The 23,259-nt window shown below is 40.6% G+C and overlaps 1 protein-coding gene across 4 annotated transcripts in view; it reads right to left on the bottom strand.

The window, feature by feature from the left end:
- The window catches only part of PHF21B (PHD finger protein 21B), a 69,333-nt gene that overhangs the window by 14,825 nt on the left and 31,249 nt on the right, over positions 1 to 23,259 (bottom strand). For all 4 annotated transcript variants that reach the window (XM_075210250.1, XM_075210251.1, XM_075210252.1 and 1 more), the window contains exons 3-6: positions 13,859 to 13,951; positions 7,235 to 7,579; positions 6,471 to 6,593; positions 5,416 to 5,467 (exon numbers count right to left, since the gene is read on the bottom strand). In XM_075210250.1, coding sequence (XP_075066351.1) covers positions 5,416 to 5,467; positions 6,471 to 6,593; positions 7,235 to 7,579; positions 13,859 to 13,951 — 613 coding nt within the window. The remainder of the gene's footprint in view (positions 1 to 5,415; positions 5,468 to 6,470; positions 6,594 to 7,234; positions 7,580 to 13,858; positions 13,952 to 23,259) is intronic.

The following is a 23,259-nucleotide window of genomic DNA, read 5'->3' as shown; positions in this document are numbered from 1 at the left end:
CGGCAACCACCAACCACTCCCCACTGTCACCCCCGGCAACCACCAACCACTCCCCACTGTCACTTCTCCTTCAAGAAATATATATACATATTTTTTTAAAATCTTTATAAACACTTTTAACAATTAACAAATTAAATTAACAAATTAAAAACATCTTAGTATACCAAATTTCAGCCCTTTCTGAATTTTTTTCCCTCACACACTAAGAATTTAGTAGGTCAGTATATAACTCCGCCCAGCAGGTGGCGCTGCAGCTTGGTTTTATTTTTTCCACACACGCACACAGACAGACTAACACACGCCACTAACCATTTATATTATAGATATATAAATAACATATATATATATATATATATATATATATATATATATATACACATATACACATACACACATATATATATATATATATATATATATATATATATATATATATATATGTTATAATTCATTGTGTGCTTCTAACACTTCAACGCAGTGAAGTATAAAATGTCAATCACAAGCATTTTTATATTATAGAATCTCCGGCGCTAATTGGCAATGCAAAAATATACACAAATAAAACAAAACAACAAATGCAGCAAATCAATAGAGGAAGTGCCAATCCTCTAAAACCACACATGTAATACAAAAAAGCAGATTGCGCATATGGTGTTTTATGTATAAAAATGAGGGTACATATAATAAAAACCAGACAGAAAATTCAGCTATCCAACAAACTGATTCTCAACTGGATATAAATGTAAATAGTTAGAAATTCAAATATTCTCACATATGGCTGTGGGCAGACACACTGCTTGAAAAAGTCTGCCCAGACAGACGAAACGCGTTGTAAGTTAACTCTCCATTCCACGACTATGTGTTCTTTCCTAGCCTCATTGCTATTGTGAAGGCTTTGTAACATTGTCTCCAGAGGCGCTACTCTTGTATCTAGAGGATCCCCTTTTTTACATCTGATTTGCAGTCTGGACATATTCTGTGGTGCGCACCACACACAGGCACAGCCTGGATCGGTAAGCCGCTTATGCGGCCAGAGAGGAGATCATACCCAGGCACAGCCCGGATCCCAACAAGCCGCTCATATCACCGGATAGGTGTTTTGGATTTACATCTTTCCCGAGGCGGGTAAGCTCCACATGTTCACCGGTAACTGATGGAGTGATTATTATATTAGCCGAATTTACAACTTATACGGCGGATAAGCTCTATATGCTTATATCGTGCCACTGGTTTATAAATCAAGAGTGTGGAAAAGTATATGCGATTTTGCATATCGATATACCTGTTTTGTGGAACATTGTCATCAGAATCAGTGATTTACCCTACTGGAATAGAACCTGGAACAGAATCTATGTTTATATTACTAGGAAGTAACCATATATACAATCTGTTTGGTTGCGGATCCATTCAACTTATGGAACTATTGAGAGTTCTTTTCATGCATATGCTATTTGCTGGACAATATATATTATAGACAGACTTGTGTCTGCCCACAGCCATATGTGAGAATATTTGAATTTATAACTATTTACATTTATATCCAGTTGAGAATCAGTGTGTTGGATAGCTGAATCTTCTGTCTGGTTTCTATTATATGTACCCTCATTTTTATACATAAAACACCATATGCGCAATCTGCTTTTTTGTATTACAAGCATTTTTATCCTTGATGAAGTTTTAGATGAAATGTGTAAGGTGGCCTCCCACAACGTTGTTTGCTACACTTTAAAAGTGGAAGGAATCAAGGATAACCCAGAGAAGGTAACACAAGGATAACCCAGAGGGGAAGGTAATGTGGGGATAACCCAGAGGAGAAGGTAACGCGAGGATAACCCAGAGGAGAAGGTAACACGGGAATAACCCAGAGGAGAAGGTAACGCGAGGATAACCCAGAGGAGAAGGTAACGCGGGGATAACCCAGAGGAGAAGGTAACGCGAAGATAACCCGGAGGAGAAGGTAACGCGAGGATAACCCAGAGGAGAAGGTAACGCGGGGATAACCCAGAGGAGAAGGTAACGCGAGGATAGCCCGGAGGAGAAGGTAACGCGAGGATAACCCAGAGGAGAAGGTAACGCAAGGATAACCCGGAGGAGAAGGTAACGCGAGCATAACCCGGAGAAGGTAACGAGAGGATACCCCGGAGGAGAAGGTAACGCGGGGATAACCCGGAGGAGAAGGTAACGCGAGGATAACCCGGAGGAGAAGGTAACGCGGGGATAACCCAGAGGAGAAGGTAACACGAGGATAACCCAGAGGAGAAGGTAACACGAGGATAACCCAGAGGAGAAGGTAACGCGAGGATAACCCAGAGGAGAAGGTAACGCGAGGATAACCCAGAGGAGAAGGTAACGCGAGGATAACCCAGAGGAGAAGGTAACGCCAGGATAACCCAGAGGAGAAGGTAACGCGAGGATAACCCGGAGGAGAAGGTAACACGAGGATAACCCGGAGAAGAACGTAAAGCAAGGATAACCCGGTGGAGAAGGTAACGCGAGGATAACCCGGAGAAGGTAACAAGAGGATAACCTAGAGGGGAAGGTAACGCGAGGATAACCCAGAGGAGAAGGTAACAAGAGGATAACCCAGAGGAGAAGGTAACGCGAGGATAACCCGGAGGAGAAGGTAACACGAGGATAACCCGGAGAAGAACGTAAAGCAAGGATAACCCGGAGGAGAAGGTAACGCGAGGATAACCCGGAGAAGGTAACAAGAGGATAACCTAGAGGGGAAGGTAACGCGAGGATAACCCGGAGAAGGTAACAAGAGGATAACCCAGAGGGGAAGGTAATGCGAGGATAACCCGGAGAAGGTAACGCGAGGATAACCCGGAGGAGAAGGTAGCGCGAGGATAACCCGGAGAAGGTAACGCGAGGATAACCCGGAGAAGGTAACGCGAGGATAACCCGGAGAAGGTAACGCGAGGATAACCCGGAGAAGGTAACGCGAGGATAACCCGGAGGAGAAGGTAACGCGAGGATAACCCGGAGGAGAAGGTAATGCGAGGATAACTCGGAGAAGGTAACGAGAGGATAACCCAGAGGGGAAGGTAAAACCACGAGAAATTTCTTCCAGGCATGGATGTCACAGCGACAATCGTGACTTCAGATAAGCAGCTAACTTTTTACATTACTGTAGGGGTTTTAACTTCTGATTTTTTATCTATTAAAAAGAATTTACTACACACAAGTGGCCTTTCTCTCAGGTGTACGGTTGGTGTGTGGGTATCTTTTAGAACCACCAGCAGATGGGTTAAAGCTACAAGATCTAAAGTATTATTATATTATTATATTGAGGAAAGACAAATATGTATTACAGATAAACCTGTTTTTCTAAATCCCTAGTATGCATAATATGCAGTATTTTATGTGATTTACAAAAACCTACTACACTATATGCACTCTCTTGTACACACACACACACTTAAACATGTTATTACTTGATATATCTTGAGATTTTTTATATTATATTTACGTCTGCTATATAGCTGACTGCCAGCTACTGTTCTGTTATCAGACTTAAAGAGGCTTTACTTACTCTTCCATGTGCATTAATAAAATATTTCCCCCACAAATACAACTTTATGTACAATATCTTCTTTACATTCACAATATATCCTTGTATATAGTGAGTGTCATTGGCAGCCTATTATATAAGGAAGCTTGTATTTTAAATTTGGCTGTCCTTTAACAAGAGTTTCATAGCATGGTTTAATAGGAGTTACAATCATAACAACAGACTATAGTACAGCCCCAATGTGTGGCAGATCTAAAACAAAGCTGAATGATCAGCAAAAAATCTTAAATGAGCAGATGCATCAAGCATGTATGGAATGTAGAAAAGCCTTGATATATGCATATACATTATGCTAATTAAATGGAGCTTGGCAAGAAGCGTACCATAGCCAGCCCTGGAATAGAAGGCGTGTATGTACCGGAGGTTTGCGGCCATGTATTAGAGGAAGAACATAGTGGCAAAGAGCGATCAGTGTAAATGGTAGGAAATCTTTATTACGATTGGAAACCAGATGTCAGTCTGCAGCTGTCATTATGGGAATAGCCGGAGAGTTAATACCATTTAATGTAGATTAACACATCTTTGTCTTTTAATGTTTTTTTGTTTCGATGTGTAGTGTTTGCTGAAAGTGGGCAAAGTCTTAATGAATTGCTCCCCAGGTAATGAGACGTGTTGTTGTCACTTATTCTGCCTGCAACAGATGCGCTATGTCAGGAACCATTAACAAGTATCTGTTGTAACCCCCCTGCTCCCCCCCCCCCTTTACCTGACAAGCCAGCTCCAGGAGTTATAGAGACTGGAATCTGCTATTTATCTTTATACAAAGAGACATATATCTGGAGTTGTGAAGAGCCCCAATGCTTTAATGCTTTTCAGCACCGGGCTGGCAGTCTCTAGGGGGACAAGCTGTTTTTTGCACCCCCCCCCACACACACTTATGGTCTCCCTGTTATAGAGGAACCAGAACAGGCTGCAGTGGAACTGGTTGAGACCATTTGGGGGTGCTGCCTGTATTTTAATAAGTTGTTTTAATCAGTGCACTGTGCATGTTTTGTCTCAGTAAAAGTGCACCCACTCTGTACATATCTAGGAAGATTTTCCATCCTCTCAACTTCTACCCTGTGCAAACCTGGTGCTCCTATGCAATTGTGGCCATTATGCTCATAGAATATACCTTACTTATATGATAATATTGACTACAGCACAGTGAAAAGAGGTAGGACTTGGACAGAGTGAGTTTAAATTCAACTCCAACAAAACTAAAAAAAATGGGGCCCTCTGGCAGATGCAAAAGATGAGCCCCAATATAGCCATCATTATTCGCTCGTAAAGTTTATGCTTACATATAAATTTAAATTATAAACATTTTGAGGATAGTTGCTCTTTAGTGCTGCTCTGGTCATATATTTGGACTATACAAAAAAAAAATATTATATGCACATCGCACATTTATAAAATAAACAAAAAGAGGATATATTAGACTAATAGGAAGTTGTTTTTTTGGGAATATTGTTACATGGAAAAAAAAACATGAGTGTAACCTACTCAATATACTAAAGACATGTTCTCAGTACCTGAGCCCAGGGGCTGGCTGACAAGTTTTAGCCTGGATGGCGAAACTCAGCTCTGCAGCCTATTAGAAACATTCTAAAGAAAAAAAATGCATGTAGCCCAGAAATCCAGCCCATGGCAGCCCACTATGGGACCGGCCCAGGGGTGCATGCCCCCTGCCCAGCCAGCCTCTGCCTGAGTTGGATATTTGTAATCATATCAGTTCCCTTTGGTAGAATGAGGATCGGTAGTCTCCACATCATGCGAGTCTGATGGTCAGTTGTGGAATACTGAGGAGTTCTTATCACACAATCATTGTAACAATATAAGTTATGTGTATAACATCTCACCTTCCAAATGTTCTGTAGTAACCAAGCCTAGTGCTACCATGAAGGCGATTTTCTGGGGGAAGAGAAAGCAAAAGACAATAACATGATATAGATCAGACATATACAGTCATACACAGGTATATAAGGTGTTGTCTGCTGGTCAGAGACGTTGTATATGACTGAAAAACCACCACAGTGCGTGATAATAAGCCGATCAAACTCCATTTGTTTATAACAGGGATGTCCACTCTCAGGCTCTATGTGGTGATTGTCCAACCACACTAACAGGGATGTTGGACGTCATCTAGCTGCATGGCCCTAGGGGCCAAACTGACATAACCATTCTGTGATTCCAGTACATGCTTACTTGCTACACTCTCTCAGTGGCCAGGGCTCACCTATCAATTCCTTGCAAGGAAAGAAAAAGACTCTTTCCCCTTTCTGCCCCTCAGAGGAAGCAAGAAGGATCATTGGCTCCATAATTATCCGGCACAGGAGCATCAAATCATTACTCTGTCGTTACGATAATACGCTCTGACTGGCTATATCTACATATGGGACAGTTAGCTGAAATACTCTGTGCTGATCTTAACATTCTAAGGCTATAGGGTTTTCCCAACATCTTAATTCCGTGCACATTTGCAACAGAATATTTATTTTCAAACAAGTATAGCGCACTTGAAAAAGGAGACTATGGGCTAGATTTACTAAGCTGCGGGTTTGAAAAAGTGAGGATGTTGCCTATAGCAACCAATCAGATTCTAGCTTTCATTTATTTAGTACCTTCTACAAAATGACAGCTAGAATCTGATTGGTTGCTATAGGCAACATCCCCAGGGAACATTACATATTCTACCTTGTATTTAGCTTTAAGTTCAAGGTATTGTCCTCTGCCTTTTTTGAGTAAAGGTGACTAGAAAAAAGGCCGTCTATGGTCTCCTTCAATAGTATATGAAAACAAATCTTGGTGTAATGGACATGTAGATGAATCTGACAATGAATCTTCCCATGAAGCGGTTACTGAAGAGATAAGATATTAATTTCAGGACATAAGCTACACAAATGCCGTTCTTTACCTCAGGATTTTCCTCCTTTTTCTTTTTGGCAGCTGGGGGTCCCTGAGGCGGTTCTTCACAAGGTTTCTTGCTTTCAGCCTTGCTCTCTGGTTTGCTTTGAACTTGAGGTTGTATGATGATTACCTATAACAAATATAATGCTTACTTGACAAGAGCTCAGTGATCTGCGATCAGTTAATATCGTGAATGAAACTGCTGACTGAGACATGTTCTACTCTCTCAGTTGTGGTATTTCCCAGCATGCAATAATGACAGACACCTGCTTCGCCTCCCCCGAAGCAACCTTAACTCTTCAGGTGTTGTGGAACTACAAGTCCCAGCCTACCCCGCTGTTTGCCTAAGCCTGATCCATGTGAGGAGATTTACCATAACACTGAGGAATCCCATTTAGGAATGCTTCAAGTGAAAACTGGAATCAGAAAACATGGCATCCGTTATTCTGCATTGATAAATTATTTGTATATTAGCATTTCTAAATTCTTTCTTTATTTTATTTTAAACGGGATCCCATCACAGTAATTGCTGTCTGGCATGTTCTCCCCATGTTTGTGTCACTTTCCTCTTGGAATTTCATCCTACGATCGATAGGTTAACTGTTACTGACTGCTCTGTACGAAGCTGTGGAATATGTTGGTGCTTTATGAAAAATAATAATTACATCACCTTTTTTTTTTAACATTAGATATTACACCAACATATGGTACAACCACTATGAAGGTGCATTATGTGTCTAATAGAAACAGCGGATGGCCATCTCCACCTACCTTGCTGTCAGCGCTGATTAGGAGCGGTTGAACTTTGATACCATCGTTGACCACTGACACGGTGCTGGTGTTCATAGGGTTTGCATTGCTGGGTGAAGTGGATATAATGGCGTAGGCCACGCCTCCGCTGCTCAGAGGCGAAGAGATGGTGGGCTCCACGGAGCTCTGTGATTGGCCATTGGAAGCCTGGAGATGGCTGACAGTATTGTTGGCAGTCGGAAGGGCTGGGCTGGGGTTTTTGATGCGGACGACTGTGGCCTTTTGAAATGTAGGGGGTTGTTTAGAAGGCTTGTCTCTGCATGGCGAGATGGGGAGGCTATCTGGAATCAGAGTCTTTGGCCTAACCTATATAATACAATACATAAAGCACACATATGTGATATGTAGAACGATTTTAGGTAACGCAAGAACATGATAGGGTGCATTCACAGGACTGTCCCAACACGCCCCAATCTTGTTGTATCAGCAGTTGCAGATTCAACTTCTTTCCTATTGTGAAGTTTAGTAGAATAACTTCAAAACATCCTTAAAATTATGGCAATTTATAAATCTTTATTTACTGCAAACATCCAAGTGTACCTGGAAAATGTTAAGATTCTGTTGCCTAGTCTCTGGCATTGTGAGACAGAGCAGAAGGGCAACACCCTAGGGTAGATTTATCGAACCTTCTAAAAAGGAAAAGAGGAGGTGTTGCCCATAGCAACCAATCATATTCTAGCTATCATGTTCTAGAATGTAGATAAATGACAGCTAGCATCTGATTGGTTGCTATGGGCAACACCTCCACTGTTCCTTTTTAGAATGTTTGATCAATCTACCCCTCTGTTTCTAAGTCAGCAAATCCAACGTTATTACTCACATTACAGCAATAAAAGTAATAATCTTTATATACATGCATTAAACAGAGCCCTATGTAAAACCTTTATCTGTCAGTGATGCAGAAACATTATTTGTTTATCATTTCATAAGCTCATCTCTACATCCCCCGATTCTGACAAGAAACAGTTTAACTGTCTAAACCGTGCCCCAAAGTCTGTATATTCCTGACCAGGCTCAGCTGTGCTGGTGGATTAATGTATTCCTGAGTACTAAAATGCAGAGAATCCTAGGAGGACCGATGCCCTTAGGATGTGAGTTTTCTTATCAATACCCACAATGCATTTCTGCAATAAAACCACTGTTTTGTGTGACAACAGTATTAATAAGTCTTTTATTTACTAGAGGTTTCATTATAAACTAGAAGATAATTACTTATTTTCCAGTGTACCTATACATACTGTAACAGAGGTTGCAATCTCATAGCTCTCCAACAGTCCTGGAACTACAAGTGCAAGGAAGCACTGCCACTAAGAGGTTGGAAAGGCATGCTGGGCGTTGCAGTTCCCCTGGCAGCTGGAGAGCCACAGGATGTGTAATCGCGCTGTAGGGAAATATATAAATAAATAAATACAAATAAAAGTTGATGTGTTTCTAATTGCCTGGGGATTTATATCCTATAAGAGAGAGCAGCTCAGACAATCTCTGCCACCCTGTGGCACACAGATATACTATTATAAAGCTGGAGTATTTACGAACCAGCTTTGCCAGGTCAAAGATCTAAACACATCATTTTTGCTGTACAATCCATCAAATCTGACGCTTCATTAAGCAAACCCGTGCTCTGGGGTGGCGCTGGCTGTAATGATTCTGCTGATGTTTGTCACAGCCACGAACGCTGCTGTGGGAGAACTGCACTGGTGAGCCGGCTGCCTTCAGGAATAAGAGAGATTGAGGCTTAATTGTATGCCTTAAGGTTAACCAACCCAATTCTCATATACACTGAGACTGTGAGGGGGTCTAGAGCCAATAAAAGAGGCTATGCTACTTAGGACCCAACACAGCTCGAGCTAGTGACACATTTGTGATGTGCTCTCTAAATAGCTTAAAGAACGCCTGTCACCAGGTTCTACACATCCATAGTGGACTATATTATTAGAACCACAGAGTGTTCCTCTGTTCGCCCAGGAGGGGGCATTTAATACAGTACGAGGACTCTGGCCGAGAGGGAGCGATATATATCATCTCTCCTGGATACATTTATTTAACTTATCACTAAGTGCACAAGTCACTATGTAATGAGCAAGTGAAAATCAATGTGAAATCTGGTGACAATACAACAATTACTGGCACGGGATCCATTATCTGGAATGCTTGGGGTTTAGGGTTTGGAGAAGAGATTTTTCCCTAATTTGGACCACCAGACACAATATATACTTCATTTCATTTAAAAATGACCCCTGTCTCCTCACTAAACCAATTCTAGAAATAAAATCTCTGTGATCATTTCTGTGTGTGACATTAAGGCTGAACAGCAGAAATTATTTTTTTTTCTCTCTCTCTCTGGATATCAGGGGGTAAATTTAATCGCCGAAGACGCTGAACTGGCGGGTGTTGAAGAACCCGCATGTTAATACATTTACCCCCAAGACTTTCTGGATAATGGGTTTCCGGATATCTGTATAAATGGTTACAAAGTGTAAAGTTTGAAGCTTACCGAGCACCAAAACATTTACAATAACCCATATTAATCTCTGATAAAGATCCATTTGGCTGCCTAAGTTCTTAGAACACAGTGACACCAATGTAAGACATTTCCTTGTCTTCTTCCCACAATCCCTTCACCTGTTTCTTGTGTGTGATAATCTGCCCCAGCACAGCAGCTTGGGGCATGGCCTAGTGACAATGGGGATGGGTCTGACATCATTGTGAGACCGGAATGGTATAATTGGAGGTATGGCCATGGGAGCAGGCAAATGGGAGATCTATACAGCTCCCAACGTTTGTTCCTAGTTTTATATCTCTCTGTACAATTTATGGCCAGCATATGTACCCTCTATAATCGGCAGAATTATAGGACATCATTGATGGTGTATTACACCCCTTCATCCCAGAAAACACTAACCTACCCCTGGCCTCCACTCCTTCCTTTGTGGGAGAAACGCATACCCATTATAGACACTGCCGATTCAGACAACCTGCTGAATTTCCCTATTCCCTCTCTTTATTAGTAAAAAATGATATTGGCAAAGAAGATCCAGCAACTAAATGGGTATTAGAACAAATCTGCTGTGTAACGTATAGAGCTTGTGAAGTACATCTTATTTTAAAGAAATCAAATAATTCATTTTTACTGGACCACGTTTAATCCTAAAGGTATTTCCCAAGAAGTAAATATATTTTTATTTTTCTTCACTGAAGATGAATGCACTGGTATATAATTTAAATGTGAATTAAACACAGTGGGTATTGTATATATAACAGGGAAAATGTGGGAAACCTAGGGCTTTCCAGATACTGTGGAACTACCAGTCTCAGCATGCCCAGAGGCTGACATGACATTGTGGGACATGTAGTTCTATGACAGCCGGAGAGACCCCCGTTGTCTAAGCCTGGTGAAGATCATTATTTTCCTCAAGTACAAAATGTTCTGTATAAAAGCAGTGAACCGTAATTGAAAGAAAACTTTAGTAAAATTATTAATGTATTAAGCATTGAATGGAAACATTCGCTGGTACAGCCGATGGGTCTCTACAGTGTAGCATCTGATCAGTGAAGAGCAAAGGTTTTGCAGAGCAATTCTCGTTTTCTTCACGGGTGGTAATGTTTCAGCACATAATCAAAAACACAATAAACAGTATTCTGTACGGTCTAGGGTTTGTTTTATACAGAGTGAGTTGGGCATATTTTTCTGGGATAAAAAAATCAGCACCTGTTGCAGGCTGCGTATTATACATACATGTTCAGCACTGCAACATACTATGGGGCATATTCAATTAGCTTTCCGGTTCGCGGTAACGCACGTTACCGCGGAACCTGCGCAGTATTGCTGGTAATACGGTACCGCAATAACGTGGATTTTCGTACGCAACCCTATGGGGTGCGAACGAAAATCCACGTTATTTCGGTACCGTGGATTGACTTCGCAACCCATTCCGGCACAATCACGCGGACCAGAAAACTAATTGTATCTCATCATCATTTATTTATATAGCGCCAACATATTCCGTAGCGCTTTACAATTGGGGACAAACATAATAAACTAATAAACAAACTGGGTAAAACAGACAACGAGGTGAGAAGGCCCTGCTCGCAAGCTGCCCCTATGTGTTAGAGATTTATACATAACATTCTGGTGTCATTGGGTGGATATTATAAGCATCTATATATATGCTGCATCCTGTTCACATAATGGACTTGCTGGAATTGGGGTTTTCATATATGGTCTCACGACATCTCCAGTAATGCGTGGTAGCTCCGGATGGAAGAGTTACCATTGTGCACCCTATAACTGAAATCCCAGATATTAGAATACACATCATGAAACTAATCACAGACAAAATCTGGCACAGACTTGTATCTAAACTTTAACACCAAGGTTGGGTTCACTGCTGCAGTTCTGCGGTATTGATGCATTTGCCTTAAGTTGTTAATTCTTGATTAAAGCAGCACTAAAGTCTTTGTTAGAGGGATTTGCAATGTTGGCAAGCATGTCATTATGAAACGTACAGCTCTTGTCCTTGCGAATCTGCCTAAGTGGTTGACTGCTTAAATGAGGAACCTAAGTAATAATTGTCTATGCACATTAATTTGAATTCAAATGGAATACACCTAGCAATTAGACAGGGGGCTGCGTTTCACCTCTGAGCCGGGGTTTGAGTGAGACGGGGAACCAATGAAGGAAAAATCTCCATATTCTGTCTCTGCCATCAGGAATATTAATCTAATGTAAAGAGCTGTTTGTGGCCAAGAACATGACAGAATGTACCATACATAGAAAAAATAAAGACGTATACTTGTGTGCCCACATCTTTGGCACAGGCATGCCCACAGACTGTGGGTACTGATTCACCAACACATGTACAGTAAATGTGCCTTTATTTCATTGTCTGTTCTGTCAGAATATAGGATAACTTCTCTGTCAAAGGAATTCACAGAAACAGCCTCAACTCTACACACCCATTGTCCCAATCTGTCACTGTATTTACACTGCAATCTCATGTTTCCCTATGTTCTCCCAAAACACTTTATATACTCAGGGCCTGATGTACAGTCGGATGCAATTTACACTTAACTGGTAAGTGTAAATAGCATCCTGTAATTTACACAGTATTCCAAGTCAAAGGGATCTTTAGATCCGTGCAACTCAGAATACTATGTAAACTGCACAAACACTCCTCTCTCTCTGCCTTATGGGCCGGTGTGCATGATACACTTAGTGAATCAGTCACAGCGGCCCTGTAAAGCAGATAAATTAATAAATAAATGAATGTTAAATATTGTGCTTCTTCCCCCCAAACAGCACTAGGGTTGGTTATGTTGCTTGGGAGGGGCTGCACATCTTTTTTTCAATGTAATAATTTTTTTCATACAGCAAGGTCTGTAGCACCAGGAGAAAACACCTGTCTCCAAGACCTATATGCGGCTGCTTTCACTCAGCATAGCATGTAAAGTGGCTGAATACACCATTACATTGCTAGGCCCACCCACTACCTTCCCCGTTCCACCTCTCCAAGCGCAGAGAGGTGCAAGGGGCAGATCCTGCTCAGTCTGAGAGCAAACTGAGACGGGTCCTTGGCTAAAAGTGCTTTTTGCGCTGCTCAGTTGGACTCGAGTCCGACTCCTACATCAGGCCCTCAGTGTTGATCTACTATAAAGTCCTGTACCAAAATATACAGCACAATAGCACCTGTTGCTGCTGTTTGACACAGTGCAGCTTTGTAGACAAGTGGTTAGTTGGGCCTCATTGCTTAGGCTTGCTTTTATTTTAGATGAGCCCCCCTTGCCTTAGACAGTCATAGACATGGAGCTAAACATATAAAGTCAAAATACATATGATATATTGTGTATATTTTCTTTTAGACGCAGGCACATGTACTGGCAGGAGCATGCTCACTGTGCTCCTGAGACTCATCCTGTGACATCATCACTGTGTGCCTGACCAACCTTTGGCTCTCCATCTGTTGTGAAACTACCCTGCTAACGAGATGGCCATCTGCTTGCAAAGCATGCTGGGGCCTGTAGTTTCCCAACAGCTGGAGAGCCGCAGGTTGGTCAGGCACACAGTGATGATGTCACAGGATGAGTCTCAGGAGCACAGTGAGCATGCTCCTGCCAGTACATGGGCTGTGCACACTCTTATTAATACAAAGGAATATTTAGCCCTGGCCATAAGACAGCTAATATCATGCTGGCATATAAAAAAGTATACAGCTGCAACCTACAGTAAATGTAATATATGTTTATTTATAAGTGTAGGTGTAAGGCACTTAAATATTACCAAAACTTCTGAATTGTATTTAAATTAAATACAAAATAATCCAAAATAATATTTCAGGCATGCTAGTCCGATAAACAAATAAAGGATATAGGTGTTCTAAGCAAAAAATACTCTTGTTCTTAGCGTGATGTACTATGTTATATGCACATACTGACATTTAACAAATAATGCAATATTTACTTCGGATCCACATGTATTTTTCAGCACGTAGTGCGGGATGATAAGATGACACCTGGTGCCATCTGTAATGGAGACGTTGTTATTTAGTGTATGATATGCACGTTGCAGGGATTGATTGAGGTGTTTACCTGAGGTAGCACGGCTGGTCCATGTCCTGCCAATCTGTGCAAGGAGCTGACCTGAGGAACTTTAATTGGCACTGCAGTAATGGTGCCCAGTGTCTGTGTATAGAAACAACAAAGAGTAAGGTTAATTACATGATGCTTTACTGAAAGCTGATATGTTACTCAGTGAATACCATAAAGAATCACAAAATAAACAGTTAAAGGAAGTGTGTGTGTGGAATCAAGAAATTGATTGTTTTCTTTTCGGTGTTTTCTTTTTAGAGACTCACTGAATTACTGAATTTCCCAAAATCAATTCTGAATGTCCAATGTGGAGACGCTGCTTATGTTCATTTAGGGAATAGCAATCATTGGCATCTAAGTTGTTGTTGTTCAATATTACCTCCCATTATGTTCAGATAGAAAAGGGAGACAGCTCAACAGCAGTTGATTGGCTACATGTTGGCCAATCCTTGCCTACTCAAGGATAAGCAGAGTGGACGTAGCTGGTTTACTCTGTGCTGCTGTTAATATTCTAATGCTGATTGGTTAGTGGTTATTCTAACCTGCCAAGCACATTAATAAAAATGTATATACGCAGAGAAAACATGTTCACTATACACAAAAACTTATGCAACTACGTCTTAAATATAAAATGTATAATACTCTCATTGCTCATATGGATGTAGTTTGGTGTCTTCACGCAGTCAGCATTTACATTAAATAATAATAATTAGGGTAAACCTGTGGGCCTTCCCTTAGTGTGTACGTGTTTGTTGTGCTTGTGCAGACGCTGACTAGGTATTGTGATGGCCATAATTTGATTTAGTCAGTACCACTGTTACATTACTTAAATAAAGACACTAAAAGAAGATATGCATTTAATTAAAACATAATGCGCCCCCCCCCCCAATTGACAATAAAATGTCAGTAGTCAAGGCTGCCTGACAAAGTCTATTGTAGTGAACAATAAAGGGGGAGGATGAGAACCAAGATTGCTATATATTCAGGCTTTATAGATGCATAAGGAACAGAAACAAACTCCTAAAATGTAGACACCTGATGCCAGGTTTAAAAGCTGCTCTGATGCTAAAGTTCAAGGGTGATAGAAAGGACCAGAAAAGCAATGAAATGTCACAGGTAAAACATAACAGATTACTGGAAGAGGTAGCACTTTAATGCATTCATGTTTTATTTATAAATTAGCTGTGGCAACCACAGGACATCATGTAACAAACACAACCTTGATAAATGTAACACAGTACAATGATACATGTATAGCATCTGAGTAGTGTACCCTCTGCCTGCTCACAGTAGATGCAGAATCACTATAATGAGAACACAGCCTATGGGTCTATTGAGAACTAGTGACATCACTAAAGCACGATGTAACGGCTGCAATCTCATGAACCCACACAATGGCTGCCTCCGTCCTGTATAAGTAACTGGTACACTTTAATGTGATATTAGTTTTTGTATCAGCCGCTATCCATTATACATAAGGGGTTGGTGAACATTTGCATTTAACCACCATACAAAGAAAGAGAAGAGACTTTAAAACATTGTCTTTTAAAATAGTAAATTGACAGTAGCTGCAACACTAACTGCTAAAGGTAACTGTGTGTGCACAGCAGATAAATTAGTCTTATATTACTACAATCGCTGCTTAATAAAAAGGTGGCAGTAATGTAGACATAAAAGATTTTGGGGCGTATTCAATTGTTAGCGTTAACGCTGAAAAACGAGCGCTCAAAAAATATTACCGTTTATACGGTAATATTGCGCGCGAAAAGCATTAATACGGTAGTTTACTCGCGAAATTTCAGCTCGCAGCTCAGGGAGCAGCGAGCTGAAATTCCGCGAGTAATTACCGTATTAACGCTAAGATTTTTTGAGCGCTCGTTTGATAGCGTTAACGCTAACAATTGAATACGCCCCTTTGATTGATCCCTCAAAGGGAAGAAAAGACAGCAGGAATCTCTTACTAACATTATAGACCTCAGCTTTCAATACATAAATAATAATTTAATAATTATGCTATGACCATCTCCTTATAGTACATTGTGTAATCATTTGCAAAACAGTCAGTAATATTTGCCTATTATAATTAATAAGCGCACCTTCATTACTGAATATCCATACTAATACATAAAAGCCTAGCGGCGTGTGTTAGTGTGTGTGGAAAAAACTATTTTCTCAGAAAAGGCTCATCCAATTGACCTGAAATTTGGTATACTGACATTATTTGACAAAAAAATTATAATAGTGAAGTCAGTTAACTTCCATCATCCCCCCTTCCCCCCGTGAGAGGGGTAGTAAAGGCTAAATTTACTAGTTGAGGGGGTCAAACTCATTTTCGTGAGGTAATTTTACCTCATGAACACACATGTTGTGTTAGTGTGTGTGTGTGGAAAAAACTACCGGGTGATAGAGTGCTCAAACTGCAGCGCCACCTGCTGGGCGGAGTTATATACTACACTGACCTACTAAATTCTTAGCATTATCTAATATATAAAAGCCTAGCGGCGTGTGTGTGTGGTGATGAAGATGACAAGAACCTTTTTAACACCTTAAGTAGCTTGATTTGACTAGAATGCATGAGTATCATGCACGGGTTAACTTTATATATATATATATATATATATATATATATATATATATATATATACATACACACACACACACACACATATATATATATACACACACATACATATACACACATGCATGCGCGCTCAGAGAATTAGCCAGTCTTTAACATAATCATCTGAAACAAATAGCTTTACTTATATGCTGCAGCAGGTACACAAAACAATCAGGTCTGTAGCATCAAAGGCTTGCAAATGCCACAAATTAATCTAGTGTAGTGAATTCTCAGTGACTTGTATTTGAAGTTAATGGAAACCACTGCTGCATCAGCAACCTAGGAGAATGTGGAAACATCGTGTTTTTATTAGTAACTAATCTGCTTATTTATAATACTTCTTCATTGACACTGCTTCCATACATGTTCCTGTGAGTTATTCCAATAAAATGACAACAAGCTAGAGGTGAACAGCGTCTTACCAAACAAGCACGTTGTGCATGAAGTAGAGATTCTTTTAGCTGTTGTTTATTCAATATCGGAGACGTGAGAGTAGTAATGTAGCAGAACAGAAATACCATGGCAACCGCAGAGATGACAATGCGTAATATGAATGGATATTTACTAAAGTCATTTCAACATTCATTTTTCTGCCTAAGTGTTGTGTTTAACCTTGAGCTGCAGCTACTCTAGCAGATAGCAGATGCCATATTTTCCTACATTTTATACACAACAATACTGATACAAATCGCAAAATTAAGTGCTATATTCTTACAATGATGTGTTCGTTCTATGCAGAGTGGACGAGGGAAAACTGATTTCAGGAGTGAGTCAAATTCAGTTTTACCTTTTAAATTACATCCGTCACAACTAGTGGAGTTAGCCATTTGTGGGACTGCCAATATGCATCTGAATGATCAATTCACTAAAGCACAAAATGCTACATATGCCTTCATTACTTCACTGGTTCCAAGTGAATTGACAGACTGCATCCTATTGTTGGTTCAGCAAATTAAGGTGCTGTCTTCGTATGCTCAGTGAAGTCACTAGTTACTAGTGACTTGATGGACTGCATTTTAATATTGGTTCAGCAAATAACTGTGCTGTCTTCATAAAGGTGCTGTCTTCATATGCTCAGTGATGTCACTGGTTACTAATGAATTGATGGACTGTATTTTAATATTGGTTTAGCAAATAACTGTGCTGTCTTCATAAAGGTGCTGTCTTCGTATGCTCAGTGATATCACTGGTTACTAGTGAATTGATGGACTGCATTTTAATATTGGTTCAGCAAATAACTGTGCTGTCTTCATAAAGGTGCTGTCTTCGTATGCTCAGTGATGTCACTGGTTACTAGTGAATTAATGGACTGCATTGTAATATTGGTTCAGCAAATAAAGATGCTATCTAATACCCCGTTTACACTGCCTCAAAAATCCGGGTTATTGCCAGGGCGAGCCCCTGTAAACCGGATCGAGGCTCAGTGTAAACGGGTTCCCCTGCATCTGCCCTGGTCGCATGACCAGGGAATTAGACCCGGGTCTTTTGCAGGGGTATTCCCGGGTTTGACCCGGATAGATGCTAGTCCGAACAGTGAGACCCGGTTCTCACCGACAAGTGTAAAAAACAAAAAAAATACAAAATGAATAAAAAAAAGTTTAATAGACAAATTACATCACTTCTATTAGCCTCGGAGAGAATTATGCTGTCACCTATTGCCGCTTTAAAAGCATAATTTTCACCCTGGCCAATAGAAGTGATGTAATTTATTCCTGTAGCTGCCTGATATGCGGGAGGAAATACTACCTATCTATTAAATGGTAAGTGGGCTTTTATTTTTTTTTTGCAGACGCAGGTTGACCAGGTTCAGTGTGAACCCGATCGACCCGGGTTGGGATGCTTTGTCACCCAGCAATATCCCGGGTTCATATACCCGGGATATTGCCAAGCCAGCAGTGTGAAGAGGGTATTACTAGTAAATGAATAGGTGCAGCTTCAGGAGTATTGGTCTAGCCGACAAGACGGCAGCTTCCATTGTGTGTAGACGATGGACATACTTTGTGGTCTGTAGAAGACACCCACAGAAGTCAGACACTAGCAGTAGTTGCTTTCATAGTCGTCAGCCTTGCAAGTGGAATTTGAACAGCACTGATTATGTCTATTTTAATGTCATATTAATGTTGTATATTTCCAATTCTTTAAGGATAATCCTCAAAAATATCCAGCAGTGTGAATATGCAAAAGAGTTCAAACAAGCGACATGAGTACAGCCTCAAACACTGACCAAGAGCCTGTGGAAAATAACGTATGAAACTGCCAGCCTCTGCAGAAAGCACGATTAATTAATCTTCAACCCTAAGCTATTTACAACCAGATAATTGACCAAAGAAATCTACATTATGTGTAATTGCTGCCCAGAAAACTCTGATATACCAATTTGATGTTCTTTCCACTATAGGTAACACAAGCTGTGCACGGTCATGCTTTGAATAACCTAAACACAGCGGGGGACATTTATGGAGAATGTGCTGTAACCCACAGCAACCAATCAGAATGGAACTTTCGTTTTTCTTCTGTTTTAGAAGATACAAGTAAGATATCTGATTTGTGGCTATGGATTACATCACACTTTCTTTGTTACCACAAATACCCCGCTCTCCCTGTAGACTGGAGCAATGTCAATTCATTATGGATTGATTCCTAAAAAACATTGGATGCATTTTTCCTGTAAAGGCTAATACTCCATGTTACATTATCAGTCCGACGAATTAAAGGTCATTAAACATGAAACACATTTATCACTTGGATAAATCTGGCCTTTAAAATTAAAATTATACCCTGTATGAAATAAGGGCTTTTACTCATATGGGCATCGTCTGCATGGAATGAATGTGGCATATTGGCATTTCTACATATGTATACATGCCTGGTGGGGACTGCCATTCTGGTAACGGATGTGGCCTGTAAAAGCCTATATATGTAAAGGGTAATGAAGTGAGACTGGAAAGTAAAATATTCAGCTGCAAATAATTAATGCACTGTCAGAGAACTGAGTCTTTTTTCAGATAAAAAAAAACTATAATTTCTATTTCACACAGTCCTTACTTTTCACAGAAGTACGTTCAGAGAATGGTTGCTAGCGATGCTGTTTATCAACGATGTGAAGTCTCACTTAGAAATCAAGCCCCATTGATGCCTTTCCCCACATGTGAATTAATGAATGGAATGTACACTGCTCAGCAGCTGGGCTGCAGTACGTTGCTCTGGTGAGTCTCAATACCTGGACTGATGAGCTATTAACATGCTGTACAACCTGCTGCTAACAGACACATTTGTCAGGTGTCGCTGGGATTCTGCAGTTCAGGAACTGTTAATGATAAGATTCATAGGACTAAGGCTACATAGAGGACCCTGTCTGCTGCTTTATACTGCTCCATTGTACGTTGTAGCGTGAACCCAGCTATTTTGTGGGCTGAACCAGTATTCATAAGGAAACGGACAATAAATTCATTAAGAACTGATGTCATCGGTGGATACTAGGGAATTAATAGGCTGAAAATTGGTTCCGCCTTAAATATGGCTGCTGTCAGAGTGTAGCAGATAAGGCCCAGAGTGTGGTGCATGTGTGCGAAAAGAGGCGATAAAGTTATGCTAGGGTGTAGCCGATTCATTTGGGGTGTGTCGTGTCCCCTGGGGGGAAATCCTAGCACTTCTGAAGAACCAGGCCGCCCCTACCTGCCATCTCCTCCCAAGCAGGGCACATACCAGTGGGGTGACATACCTCCTAACATTCCTGCCAGTCGGGAGAAAGGTCCTGGCTGTCGGAACATTGGTACAGTCCCCTGTTACTCCACCTAAAGTGAGGCAGAGTATAGTATGGTGTCGGGTACATTAATAATCAATATGAATAAACCCCCAAACAATAATTGTATGTTAGTAATGGTCTCTGGGCTAGAACCCTTTAATTTGCGTATATTTAGCTGGGATCTCCATAGCAGGGTAGAGCCGACACAGTGGCTCCAGAGCAGTGAAGGATGGTGATACCAGGGGAGCCCCCTGACCCCCAACCAAAGTACTATTATTGGGAAAGGATTTAGTAAGATATTCCTCTTTTAATGCCAATGGTCATGAAACAGGCAGCAATGCTACATATACTTGTATGAAGCCCAGCATACAGGATACTCCACAGCATCTTATGGGAATACAGTTGTACTGTAAAATGATGTCATTCCGGCTGCTGACCTCTGGATATCCAGTAAATGTGCAGCACATACAGAAGCAGAGAGTGCACCATGGCTGCACTGATTGTCTGGTTTTCCTGCTCCCACACTGGCCTATATGCCAGGTTTCAGGAGCGCCCAACATTTCATCTTCCAACGCTCTACAAGAAACCTCAAACGAAAAAACGATTTTGTCCTCACTTTAATGCATATTTCTGTCCACGGAGCTCCACTCGCTTTTTTCTACTGTATTTACATAACCAATTCATGTGTACGGTTCAACTGAGTCTAACGAACTGAGCTAATGTAATATTAACACTTAGTATATGCTGCATCTAAAGAACACAATTGTCATGTGTAGTGGGGCAGCACGGTGGCTCAGTGGTTAGCACTTCTGCCTCTCAGCACTGCGGCCATGAGTTTGATTCCCAACCATGGCCTTATCTGTGTGGAGTTTGTATGTTTTCCCTGTGTTTGCATGGGTCTCCTCCGGGTGCTCCGGTTTCCTCCCACACTCCAAAAACATACTGGTAGGTTAATTGGCTGCTATCAAATTGACCCTAGCCTGTGTTTCTGTCTGTGTGTGTTAAGGAATTTAGACTGTAAGCTCCATTGGGGCAGGGATTGATGTGAATGAGTTCTCTGTACAGTACTGCGAAATTAGTGGCGCTATATAAATAAATGATGATGATGACAGTTCATTAAGTTATGGAAATATTACAATCAACGTTTAATGCCTAATGTACATTACTGTCAAGAACTGTCCTTTCCCCCTTCATCTTCATACAAACACATTCATTCAGTCCAGAAGAAAAGCAAAAAATGTGCTTTGTTACCAGTGAATCTATACAAAGAGGCGCACTTGTGAAACTTGGGTATCTTGTGAAGAAAAAGATGGAGTCGCCCATAGCAACCAATCAGATGTTTTCTTTTCATCTCTAAACTGTACTAGAAAAATGAGAGGTAAAATCTGATTGGCTGCTTTGGGTGATGCCAAAGTTACCTGAAAACACCTTTGATAACAACCCCCCCCCTCCCCCCCCCACCAAAAAAATACACCTTTTAAGTGTCCATGTTCACACTGTATGAATTGATGAAAGGAAGGAGGTTACTTTGGGACCATAAAAAAATATAAGACATCTTCAAACAATTTATGGAAACTCAAACATATGAACATTTCCAACATATAGTATTCCAATACAATTATCAAACTAACGAGAGAGCACATATTACTGTAAACAAAGCATCAGGAGTTATTCAAGTTATTGTGAGGCCCACAATAGATAACATTGTTTTATTGGTGAAATCGCATGCAAAGTTGTGCTAAATTGATATTATTTGTATTCAATATAGTACATTAGCATTGATATTACCCCAGCAGTGGGCAAGAAATGCTTCAAGCAAGCGAATGCAGTCTTCAAATATAAATATACAATGTTATATGATTTGATTTTTACTAAGTTATTGAACAATGATTTAAATATCCTGGCTTGAAAATCAGTTTTCTTATTCATCGCCCAATGTGGCTGGAATTAAATCTAAAATAAGCATGTGGAATACATTAGTGACAGACGTACTGCTGACTTCTCACCTCAGCCACTTGGAATCACATAGGACAACCGGTTCTTAGGAGTTTGTGGCAGTCAGATTACTGTGATATAAATACCCATCTGATGATAGTCACTGGGTGAGTGCTTGATACACATAAGGGCGGCTCTGATCACCTGGCCAGATTGCCAAATGACACATCAGTGGACCTTTGGCCACATGTGGATAAACTGCATAGGACTTGTCATCCAGGATGATCAGCCAGTGACCGCACACACATCACAGCCTTGTCATCTGCCAATCAGATTTTCTTACAGAGCAATGGCTTTGACCTCACATTGTGTACCAAGGTCGGCTGCTTCGCTCACCATAAACGGTGACTGGGTTAGATGTAAAAAGTAAACTTCAATCATTGGATGATTATAAAAGAACACAGCGAAGACAACCAACAAATCCACAGGTAGTGGTGCCGGTGCTTTTGGTTACTATCATACTATGGTAATCACAGCTCAAATGTGGCAACACAGTGATCAGTAGCTGGATGCCGTTAGTGTAACTTAGACCTGTTACTCGTAACCATGAAGCCTAGTCAAAGAATTAAAAACCGAATATTAATACTATCCAGGTAAATTGACTTTTAAGACTATTCATGATATGAAAAATCTCTACAAGAAAGACAATAATTGTCAGTCAAATTATATCAAGCAAATCGTCATTATCCCTTGAGCGCTAGTAAGTTAGTGGTCTAAAGTTAGGGTAAAAACTAAAGCCTATATAACAACACATAAATATTTGCTTTGCAGGATTGGTTCCAGCATCAGGCACAGAGGTCAGATTATTATATTATGGTAGGAAGGCCTGAAAGGCAGTTTTTTCCACGTACAATGTGTATGTCAAGCAAAGACAGCAAGAAACAATGTACTGAACAATGGAGAAACATGAATTGATCTGAGGAAGGGATATGTTCAATTACTTGTGTGGAAGGTAAGTCGGAGACACCCGGACAGTGGGTTATATATATTCTGCTCTGTGAAGGACAAACCTACAACATGTCCATTGTAAGGAGATGACTA

Source organism: Mixophyes fleayi, chromosome 4 (genome assembly GCF_038048845.1).
Source record: "Mixophyes fleayi isolate aMixFle1 chromosome 4, aMixFle1.hap1, whole genome shotgun sequence".
NCBI classification, from domain to species: domain Eukaryota; kingdom Metazoa; phylum Chordata; class Amphibia; order Anura; family Limnodynastidae; genus Mixophyes; species Mixophyes fleayi.
This window is presented reverse-complemented; position numbering and strand designations above follow the sequence as displayed.